Consider the following 12,017-nt stretch of genomic DNA (forward strand, 5'->3'; position numbering starts at 1 on the left):
GGAAAAAGAATGTGGAAACGGAGTAGTGTCAGGCTGAGATTCTTAGAGTTGGTAGGCAGGCACCGATAGCCCTGTTAGTTGGCTTTGGTGCCTGGGGTGCCCCGGTGTAAGGTGTGGGAACCACGCCTCTAATGTCGCTCCCCGTGTGTGGGCAACACTTGGGATATCAATGGCCTAAGGATAAGAACAGCGTGTGGGCCCGTCATTATGCTTATGGGCCGGACATTGTACCTCTTTGACAGGGGTGTGACTATGGAAACACAGGGGCTGCCCTTTTTGCAGGGACTCAGTCGTGACAATGAATAAGTCACTCTTCCTGCCAGGAGTTTTGTAAAAAACGGCACGAGGAGGATGCAGAGGGAATTCAGCGAAGAACAAGAGGTCCATTGGCTCGAGTTTTTAGTTCTGGTGAAGCCTAGCATGAGATCCACGCTGGGCATGGAGTGCAGTTTTGAGTCATGTTTTCCTCAGCACCCTTCTCGTCTCTCCTTCTCCGTTTCCCCTCACTCACTCTCCCTGCCCCATTTTTTGCAAACTTTGTTCTTCAGAACCCTCCAAAGAACGCGTCATGGAAGATGACCTTTGCAGGCTCACAGGTGTCGGTGCTTTCAATATGCACAGTCAATAGTTCAGTCTTTCTAATTGAAGTCTGAAAGCAATCATTTGTATTTTGAAAAAGTGTGTGTTCCTTTTAATTTTCAGCACCAAGAAGTTCAGTGTGTGTTGCCACCAGTCTTTCTGGAAACATGTCCAAGTGTCTCCTGCACACTGTTACCTGAGCGCACACCTGGAGGCTGTGCTGTCCTGTCCCTGTGGTACAGGGTAGGGCGTACAGACTCACTCCATGAGCTCCACAGAGCCGAGTCTCTGCATAGAGAGTACTAGAACAGGACGGCAGCCACCCCCACCCCCACCCCCTCACTCCCGCTTGGGTGCCTTGTGACCGCCGTGACTGGCTAGTGCTCCTTTCTGCCTTCCAGTGAGTCCAAGCTCTTATACTTTCTCCTGTCATCCACAAGGGAGTATCTCACTGTGGTGGAGGTAGAAGATGCTTCTGGGCAGGAGACGCCCTGGCTGGGACTGAGCAGGTGTTCTAAATGCTTCCCGCAGTACCAGGGTCACGGGCCTACAGGCCCACAGCACACACTACGCCAGCAAGGTGTGGGAACGCACTCCAGGCACATTGCCTCCTCTCTCTGTCTTCCTCCCCACCCTCCACCGCCTCTCAGATAAAAACAGGAGAAACAAACCAACTAAACCAAGTCTATTAGGACCATAGCTGCTGGCTTACGCTTTCCTTTTCTCGGTTCGTTTTTCTCATTAGCCTCAGCAGTGAGTCCAAAACCTCACGAACCTGGAGCCAGAATCCGCAGTGCAGAGAGCAAAGCAAGGCAGACGAGATGTGCATACAGAGCCACTGTATTCCTGGGAGGGAGCTTGAGGCTTGGGTCACTTAATGTACATGGAAGGAATGTACATTAAGGACAAATGCAGACTTTCTTCTTTCCGTGCGGATACAATGACTTGTCTTAAACAGAAGGGTGTGAGAACATTTTAAAATCTTTTAAGATAATTATATTATTCATAGTTTGGTATCTAGAATACTCCAAAAAATAGGAATCAGTTGCCTGTCCTCAAAATTTCCCAGATTCCTGTCCTATCTTGAAAATCTAATGAATTTAGCAAACCAAGTCTGCCAGCTGCTTTCTTTAAGCTACCTGCCTGGAGACTGTGGTTCCCACCTGCCTGCCCATATGCTGTCTGCTTTGACCACCAAATACTTGCAGTAACCCTATGGCTGCTTCAAGAGGTAGCTGTCCGAACTTTGCAAGTTAGTTACTGAAATACTGTAAGAAGTTGTTCTTCTCTTAATGGGGGTGGGGGTGGGGGGTGGTCACAGGTCACAGAGTAAATTCTAATAGTGGTTGCTTCTGGCAGAAGTGAGGAGAGAGATGTTTCTTCGCATCATTTTTTATCTGGGAAAGCACTGGAAGGTTCTAGGCATGCTATAATTCTGATCCTTGCGAGTCTGGGTTGGAAGGGAGGTTGAGTGTGTTGTTAGCATCTTGTGATGGTGTCCGCACAACTTGATCCCAGTGTTCTAAGTGAGTGTGAAGACGAAGGAAGCCTTCTTTATCACCCTGCCTGTTTTAAGTTGGGCTGGTTCCTCTCTGCTGGATCACCTCGTCCTGAGGCACAGGAGTCCACAGGAGGTGGCTTCCCCTGGGCTAGGTCTGTGCCAGTCAGCTACCCACCCTTCAGAACTGCTTGCTCCTGTTGGTGGGAAAGGAGCATTGCTGCTGAGCTTTTAGAGTCTGCTGGGGCCGGTAAACAGAACTTGCCTCTGGGCTACATAGGTGGAAGCTGAAGCCAGAGGGATTAAGTGATTTGCCCTCAGTCACACTGCTAATTAGTAATGGAGCCAAGATTAGAGTCCCTGTCTGGCAGCACCTGGTCCTGAGCCCTTCCTTGGCCACCCCCTCCCAGCCCCTCTCATCCCTTCTTCCTGGCATGGCAGTGCAACCTGAGTTTCCCTTCTAGAATAACCCTAAGCTGGTAGTGAGGCGTTCTCCCAACATATGTTGAACCATTTGGCGAGTATAGTTGGTGCTGATTTGAGCCATTCCGGCATAGCTGTGTGGTTCTGTAACCTCAGCAGCAGGTGCTGTGGACATTCCATGAATACATTTTCATGCTAATAAGCGAGCTCGGTGACATTGGAGTTGACAGGGAACTTATTCACTCACCTAAAAAATAGCCAAACAGGTTAGAAGCCTGAGCTTGTACCTCGAATGTGCTTGGGTTATAATTATGTAAGGTGTCTGAGATTCATCTGCGTGTTTTTCACAGTGTTCACTATAGCCAAGGAGAGAGTGTTCTTTTTGCTGTCCGTGACAAACGCGTTCTCTCGCGGGCTTTGGTCACCGAGAAGCTGAATCTCTTTTCTCTAGCAGGTCTCCATCTCTCATGCATTTTTCTATTTTTGTTTCGTGATTGCTTGGTGTTTTAGCTATTTTAATATGGGTGGGGGTGAGGGGTGGCTCAGCGGGTAAGAGTGTTGATGGCTCTGCGGAAGATGCGGCTTAAAACTGTCCTGCAATTGTAGGTCCTGGAGGACTGACACCCTCTCCTGACATCCTCAGGCAGCCACGTGCCTGTGGGAACACACACATGCTCACACACACAATAATAATAATAATAATAATAATAATAATAATAATAATATAAATCTTTTAAAATGTAACGTCAGTCTAATACCTTTTTAGCACTGTTTTTTTGCTTCTGATTGCTGCATTTGTGGCATGCCCTCCTTGTTCTTATGGCTGTCCCCTTTGCTCACAGAAAACTTTGTGACGTTTTTGGTTTTCCTTTTGTGTTAACTTTCCAATAAAAAAGAATAAACTTTGCAAATAAGAAGCACCGCACACTGAAACGAACCAAGGTCTATAGAACTTACAGAAGTCTCAGTGAACTTCTGCACAGTTCGGGAACTCGGTACCCTAGGTTAGAGGAATTTGCAGCATCATACTGCCGCTTTATTCACTGCAGCAAAAAAATTGCAGTCATCCTAGTTGTCCATCAACAGATAAATTGGTGATGAAAACTTGGGGTGCCTGAATTCGTGTGTGTGTGTGTTTGTAATGGAATACCATTCCGTCGTAAAGAAAAAGGTAATCTTTAGAATTTTGCTGCTTTCCCTGTTGGCCTTGTTTCTTCTGGAATAATTTTTGTTCTCCCATTCTCCTGAGCCTCTTTCACGTTTTAGACATTGTTCATATGTTTTAGGTCCTTGCTTTTTTGTGCAGTGTAAAGCTGGGTGGGCACTGTTATGTCTGACCAGACGTCGGTGCAGTGGAGGGTCTTGCCGGCTGTCAGATACGTCTGTTGGAAAATGGGAAGGCTCATAGCTGCTCCAGTGAACCAGCGGTAGAATCAGCGGGGTCTGTGCGAGCCGCCCTGGCTCTCCCTGGACAGTGTTCTGTTTTGTGGGAGGAGGCTTCCGTTTGTCATGTGGAGTGGAAGCACACTAGCGCTCGACCAAAACAGATCTTTGAGTCCTTTAGTTTGTACCTCCGCTCTGGTTGCCTGCTTCTTCGTGCACCCAGGGATGTGTTGTGTAGCCACTAATACTAGGACTCATTCTTGTTTCCTCTCTCCCCCACCCCCCACACAATACAATAAACAGATAGCCTGACCACGAGCTTTGCACATTTCAGCTGCTTTGCATGTGCTTATAATTCCTTGCTTCTCATAATGAACTTAGTAGGAAAATGCATTTGCACCTCAGCTTTGCAGAGGGGTGCCTAGGCACAGATCGGTTGGGGTCCCTTTGGGTATATTTGGGGCCACACACTAAGTGGGATACCTAGAGCTCAAACCTAAGCTGTGTTTACATCCGTCTGTGCATTGGTTAGCTTTCCTCTGTTGGCAGTGTTGGGGTGAAGTGTGGAGATGCATGTCTGTTCAAGGTAATCTTGAACGGGAAGCTTACCCTGTTGTGGGGCTGCTGTCTGTGGTAAGCACCTCAAAGCAGCATCTGCAAGCAGCTTTTGATGTCTGAGAGCCAGAGCAGCCCAGCTTGGCTCCTCCACCCAAGAGAGCGCAGCACGCTTCACTGTATGTCCTGACAGCTTCTGGTGTTGTGCACCCTGAGGGAGGTGTGTCGTCTGAGCCATTTGGACAGCCCCTATGTTCCTCTCTCATCCTAGGACTGACGGCACAGCACAGACCATGGGTGTTTACTCCTGGTGGAAGCAGCCATCCTGGATGGTGGGCAGTCAGAGAAGGAGAATGACTCCAAACTTGCCATGGCTCCTGTCGGCACTCACGCTTCTGCATCTGACCGTGCAAGCAAGTAGTCTGAAGAGGGGTAAGTACGGAAGCCTTGCAGCAAATGAGCAAGCTGGTTTACTTTCCACTCTAAACTAGTACTGTTTCTCTGCAGTCTTCTTCCTCTGTGTTTGTAGTTTCTTTTTAAAAGCCTCTTTGCCAAAGGCAGATCGAAATATTCTTTTACCCTATACCAAATAATAATGCATAATTTTCAGACAATGATACGCATTCCTTTAGGATACAGTTCTCTGAGTTTTGACAATGTGCAGTTGCTAAGTCAGGCACCATCAAGATCTGGCTGCGATCCAGAGCACAGAAAATGCCCACTGTGTCCCGGTAGCCAGCCCTTGCCGCCCCGCCCAGCCAGCAGTGCAGCTCTCTGTCCCAAGTGTTGTCGCTGAAGAAAGTTTTCTAAACGGAATCGAAACTCTTTTCGTGTGTTTCTTGTGTCTTATTTAAAACGTTTTTAGGAATGTTTATGCAGATACCGCTTGGCTCATTTCTGTGAAGGATGCTACTATTCTGCCCATCAACTTTATCTTTATAATGCTTACATAATTAAAAAGATCTCTTCCCCCAAGATTACGAAGTAAATAATGTGACTGTGGTAACTGCCGGTTGCTACTGTGCACATTTCTAAGGTGTTTCTGATCTTTGTGTTAATTTATAATGTGTGACAGCAGTATCATGCCTGTAGTAATAAGATAATAAGCCTTTTCATGACATTATAGCGTATGAGGTAAGTTTTCATACTGTTTTTCCTTCCTCCTTGCTTTCCTCTTCCCTTTCTTGTGTTTCTCTTTCCATCCACCCCCTCACCTTCTATCCTTCCCTTTCCCCCACTTCCCCTTTTTTCCTATTCTTTCCCATCTTCTATGCTGTTGAAATAGGAGTGGCAGGGCTGCGTCCCCGGCACCCGGCTGCCCGCATGGCTAGTTTATACCCAGAAATAATTACACGGAAACTGTATTCTTTCAAACACTGCCTGGCCCGGCTAGGTCCAGTTTCTTATTGGCTAGCTCTTACATATTGTTCTAACCCATTTCTAATATTCTGTGTAGCCCATGAGCTGGCTTACCAGAGAGGATCTTAACCTGCGTCTGTCTGGAATGGGAGCATCATGGCGACTCACTCTCAGCTTCTTTTTCCCAGAATTCTCTTCTGTCTACTCCGCCTACCTAATTTTCTGTCCTATGAGGGCCGAGGCAGTTTCTTTATTATTACAAGACCCACCTCCATCACTACCCCTTTTTCTGTTTAAACAAAAAAAGAAAGGCTTTAACTTTAACATAGTAAAATTACATATAACAAAACAGTTATCAAGTAAGAATTACAGTTAAATATTTATATCTATTTTATCTCTTACCATAACTAAGGAAAACTATAACTATTCATTCTTCAACTCCATCAAAGACTCCAGAAGGATATAATATTACCTAAGTAAACAAGAAATAAGAAAACTCTAGAAATGACAGAGACATCTCGCTGCCTAGACAGTCACCCAAAGTTCCTCTGTACTGTTGGGGCATCCATCTTCGGCCTTCAGGCCCATAGTATCCAGCAGACACCTCCACGAAGCAGGAAATTCCAAAGACAGTTCAGTCACTTTCTGCTGTGTCCTGCAGAATGTCTTGCAGATTCTTTCATGAATCAGGAATCCCGAAAGATCATCTCACCTTTAGGCAAGTTCAGCAGTCCTCTCTCTGCAGGTTCTCTGTGTCCAGTTTATGCAATAGTCCAGGCAAGAACAGTCTCTTGCCCAAATGGCTATCAAACTCCATAAGGATCCTCTTCGATGCCCATCTTCCTCTTGAAGTAGATTGGTGCTGCCAGGAGCAGACGTGTCTCATTGTAATGAAAAGCCCTAAGTTATTAAAACATTTAAATGCCATATTCTGCAGCCTTTGAGAGACATGAAGAATGCCTATCTAACTGAAATATATGTCTATATATCTAGAAAATCTAACATGACTACAAGCTTTACTATTATCAATGATTATCCATTAACAACCTATATTTCCTAATTATACATTACATTTTTAATGAACTACACAATCACAATACCTTAATCAAGATCAAAAATACATATAACAAAATTGACCTTAAAATTCATACCAATGCAAATTATTTATATCTATATCATATCCCCCTTTAAATGTAAAAGAACATTTATAAACAATATTTGGGAACATGGGCGTAGTTTTTTCTCTCCAAACTGCTTCCTGCTGAATAGGGGCGCTGTTAATCAGATCATTTAGGGTGTAACCTGTGTGCCAGGTTCATCTCAGTTGGCAATTGAGCGAAGCAATTTTTTGAGGGTGTTCACAGCAACCTTTCAGGAGGGCGTGGTCTATCATACCAAATCGGAATAGATGCAATCCACAGGGTCACGTCCTCTGTGAAAACAAAAGAAGACCTTTTCCAAAGCATCATAACCTTAGATCCAAATTCTGAAGTCAAGATACCTTTAGAACATATGTGCAGGTTCAGCTTAGCAGCCCATATAATAAAATGTCTCTTTGTACTTAGCTCCTTCACAGTCAAAAGTTTAAAAGAAAACACAATGTACATAATCCAGACTCTCTGTGAATTTTCCATTTTTACGTGGCTTATTTTTCTTTATTTCTCTTAATCTATAACTATCTGTACTTCTGTACTCTGTCTCTTTAAAGACTTTACCCTTTTTCTTTTTAAGACATTAACTTTATTCTTTATATTCTTTTTCTTCTCTCTCCCAAGCCTACGTATATTCATCCAACAGTGTCTGAATCTGTTCTATTGTGAATCTGTAATTTTTTTATTATCCAGGAGCATTTCTTAAAATGTTAAGCATTTCTTAAAAACTTAAGTTGCACCATGTATAGGTAATACGGTACTGCCTGTGTCCTGCCCAGTCTAAACTTTAACTGCTCAGTTTTAAGGTAATTACGGTAGTTTCTGCCTGAGATCAGCACAGTTCATCATGGAGCAAGCCGCTCCTGCCTCAGAGTCATTTGGTGCTTCTGAGCTGAGCACAGTTCCAGGCACACAGCAGTTCACATTGGAGCCGCAATCAGCAGTTTAATTCTGAGACTGAGTGTGCAGCACAGAAACTCTTTTCATCCAAGTTACAGCCAAATCTGACATGCAGAGCACTGTGCAGTCTGAAAACGCGTCTCTGTATGGCGGCAGGAATCCGCCATGCTCTTCTGCCTGCCTAAGCCTGATTCTGCCTTCTACCCAGGTGCAGGCGGGGAGCCTGAGCCATCTGCAGGTCTCAGAGCACTCTCCTCCGATCCCAAGCGGGAACACAAACATACAGTCCCATAAAAGCCTTGAAATGCTTTAAAGCCAGAGTTCACGCTGGCAGCCCCAGGAAGCCGCGCTTTAAAATGATGCAGCTTTTTTTCTGCTGCTATTGCTGAATCAGGAAATCTCTTTATGGCACGCCACCAACAGAGAGCAAAACTCTGTGTTAAACTCTGTTTCCCTTATTTTTAAGCCTTCTCAGGTTTTTAAGTGGATTTAGCCCATCACGTCTGGGCGCCATCTGTTGAAATAGGAGCGGCAGGGCTGCGTCCCCGGCACCCGGCTGCCCGCATGGCTAGTTTATACCCAGAAATAATTACACGGAAACTGTATTCTTTCAAACACTGCCTGGCCCGGCTAGGTCCAGTTTCTTATTGGCTAGCTCTTACATATTGTTCTAACCCATTTCTAATATTCTGTGTAGCCCATGAGCTGGCTTACCAGAGAGGATCTTAACCTGCGTCTGTCTGGAATGGGAGCATCATGGCGACTCACTCTCAGCTTCTTTTTCCCAGAATTCTCTTCTGTCTACTCCGCCTACCTAATTTTCTGTCCTATGAGGGCCGAGGCAGTTTCTTTATTATTACAAGACCCACCTCCATCACTATGCCCCTTTCCTTTCTTTTCAGCCTCCATTCCAGGGTGGCTTTTCATTTTGTGGTTCCTCTGCCTGTGCCCATATATTCCATCACGCAGTGTCATTGTATGGGTGTGGATGCAGACTCTTGGGACTGTCATCTTCTGAGCTGTTTCTTTTGCACTGGTTAAGCCCACACACGAGAGAATATTTTCTATAGGCTGGTGTGAGTTGATTCATTGTGTTTGAATGTGATTTACAATAGTGACTGATTGTTGTTTCCCGTGGAGGGGCAGTCTGGTGCGAACAGGGAAGCAGCCCCAGCCAGGCAGGTTTGTAGATGTGGTATACACCTAGAGCTTTTCTGGAATAATTCTCTTCTCTGGAAGTGAAGAGTTTGCTTGTAATCTAACCCCACTACTACTGCTCTACTACTTGGCTTTTATTAGTTACCTTTTAATTTCAGAAGCAAAGCACATCCCAACTCCTCCTCACACACGCGTGCACGCGCACGCACACGCACGCGCACGCACACACAGTTTCTTAGTTGACTGCAGTTCTTTGTCCAGGGCTGAAACCTCACAGCTGTCGCTTTTCCATGTTAGCATGCCTATTGGTGTCATGATTAAGCAGCTATGTTGATGAGAACTCATGGGTGTAGCTTCTGACATTTCTAGGAGAAACAGTCTCACAGCGAACCCCTGTTGCTCTGATTTTAAAGTCTTTCCACCCCTTTTTCTGCAGTAATCCCTGAGCCTTAGGTGTAGGAGTTGCTTTGTAAATGTATCTATTAACACTGGGTTTCACAGCTCCTCATTTTGATCAGTTGCGGTTTTCTATAATGGTCTCCAGCTGTTAGAAAGAGAGGTTTCCCTGATGAGGGATAAGGACTAACTATGCTTCCCTGTGAGCCTAAGGACGCATGTGTAGAGTGTAGTTAAGGATTGTGCTGGTTTAGTGAAGTGGCTGTTGTTAGTCGTCCTACATGATCCATGGTTCAGTAGCCCCAGGTAGTTGGCTAGAGTTCCAGGCATGATTTTCCTTTTGTTGAGTGGGTTTGGTTCCTGCCGACATACGAGAGTGGGAGAAATAGCTTTACCCGGGGAAGAGCATGCCAAGGGCTAACCAGAGCACATGGTCAGCCCTGAAAATGTACCTAAAGGTAACATTACATGGACTGAGCAGGTTGCACTTATTACTTAGGAATATATAGCCAAGTGGTGGTGGCGCATGCCTTTAATTCCAGCACTTTGGAGGCAGAGGCAGGTGGATCTCTGTGAGATCGAGACCAGCCTGGTCTACAGAGAAATTTCCAGGACAGAGAAACCCTGTCTTAATAAACCATACACACACACACACACACACACACACACACACACACACACATATACACACACACATATATATACATATATGCATACATATATATAAAAATATATGTAACATACATATGTAGCATACAAATATATGTAACAGCAACTAGCGAGAATTGAAGAGAGAAGGGACATAAACTTGAAAGAACAAGAGGAGTATACATGGGAAGGTTTAGAGGGTTGATAGGAAAGGGGGTAGTGATGTAGTTGTATTATAATCTTAAGAAATTTAAAAATATATTCATTTTAAAAACCCACCGAAAACAGAGTTAGAAAAATGGCTAGAAAGTAGCATCCTGTGAGTGGGGTCCTTTCTTCGTGGAGAGGGTGGTCCTCTGTGGCCCCAGTACTTGTCTCGCCGCCGAGACACTGACCCTCAAAGTGCTTCATGTGTGCTCTGTATTGTGTATACACCTGCTTGTTGCTTTTCCTCCTTTAGGAGCAATTCAGAATCTGAAATGTACAACCAACAATATGCAAGTGTGGGACTGCACGTGGACAGAGCCCCTGGGGTTCAGCTCTGGAACTGTTAAAGAAGTTTGCGTTAGAGACAGGTAATGAAACCCTGGGGTTCGCCCAAAGCCGTAATCCAGAGCGTCCTTCTTGGTTACTGTAGAGTGTGACGGTTTTGTTCCCGGGCGTCCAAAGGAGGTTTTCACTCGGTCTTCTCTTTCTTAAAAATTCTGTTTTACATTAGCCCGGATGGAAACAAAGTCTTCTAGCCACAGGTTGGTTTCTCCCGTTGTACGCAGAATGAAAGTGGAATACCGCCCACAGCGTACTGATCTGGTCAGAGGGCCTTGCGGGTCTAGCCAAACCAGTGTCTGCCTCTGTAAGATTGAAGTCTGTGTCTCACAGAAAATTCCCGCGACAGTGACAACGGTTCCACACACAGGTGTTGACTCTCGGGGAAGTGGTCTGGGTGCGGCAGCTCAGGGCCGGCACAGCCATTGATGAGCCTGTCCTTGTTGTCTGGTTCCTTTGGCATCTTTTGCCTGGAATCTCATGGTTCAAGGTGATTCATAAGGAGTAGCCTTGCATTTGAAGTAGCGAGCAGCGCAAGGAGGAATGATTTTCTATTTAGAAGACTCCTAAGAAGTCCAACAGAACCCCTAGGCTGACACTGGCTAGATTGTCTCAGATGTTAATAAGTCCGGCTCCTCAAGAGTCTTGGAGCTAAGTTCACCTGTAAACAACGGGTCCATGTTATTAAGGAGGAGACTGAAACAGGCCTTGGGAGGATGGGGAGAGCTCTCAACATCACCTCATAGCTCGAGTAAATCTTGGGTGGGCATGATGCAAATTTTCCGAGAGTGGAGGCCTACACAGTGTCTCTCCCTTTCCCCTAATCCCAGCAGAACAATGCGTTGCTAATCAAAACAAGGTTCTCCACAAGTCCCAGTTTGCTAACAAGTGGTCCTGATATAAACAGACATAACGTGTTTAAACACAGTCCGCTATGCCCCTTCAGGGTACATTGTCCAAGTATTATTGTAAGCACTGGGATGATTTATCAGTTAAGAGGAGTTGGAGGGTGTCGCAGAAAGAGTCTTCAAACCCCTATGTTTTGCTCATGAAAATGAAGGACTGTTTTCTGCTTACGTTCAGGCTTAGCTGGGATTTCCACCCCAAACCCCTTTGTGTTTGGAGGTCGTTAGAAAGGAAGAGAAGGAACGTGGCCTGTGCTGGCTTTTGGGACTTTCTTCCTGAAGTGTGTAACTGTTGACTGCTTCAGGTTTTTCTTTGTTCTCAGAGGGGCAGAGGATAGTCTTAGCTCGAGTCCTGGGGAGGGGATCCTGGAACTCTGGGTGGGTAATGGATGGCGGCTGGCTGCGGTGTGGTACACTGGGAAGAAACTTAAGTCCTGCTCACCAGGGCCTCACAACGAGTCCCTGCAGTAACTGTGGGCGGCTGGCTGACTGAAGTGTCAGGTGACTTACAAGGGA

The 12,017-nt window shown here is 45.6% G+C and overlaps 1 protein-coding gene across 6 annotated transcripts in view; it reads left to right on the top strand.

Moving 5' to 3' along the window:
- The window catches only part of Lifr (LIF receptor subunit alpha), a 115,162-nt gene that overhangs the window by 65,981 nt on the left and 37,164 nt on the right, over positions 1-12,017 (top strand). For all 6 annotated transcript variants that reach the window (XM_050138933.1, XM_050138936.1, XM_050138931.1 and 3 more), the window contains exons 2-3: positions 4,710-4,870; positions 10,511-10,625. In XM_050138933.1, coding sequence (XP_049994890.1) covers positions 4,732-4,870; positions 10,511-10,625 — 254 coding nt within the window. In that variant the 5' untranslated portion in view covers positions 4,710-4,731. The remainder of the gene's footprint in view (positions 1-4,709; positions 4,871-10,510; positions 10,626-12,017) is intronic.

The sequence above is a fragment of the Alexandromys fortis genome, unplaced genomic scaffold (assembly GCF_014885135.2).
Source record: "Alexandromys fortis isolate MF-2015 unplaced genomic scaffold, M_Fortis_MF-2015_v1.1 scaffold_37, whole genome shotgun sequence".
Lineage (NCBI taxonomy): Eukaryota > Metazoa > Chordata > Mammalia > Rodentia > Cricetidae > Alexandromys > Alexandromys fortis.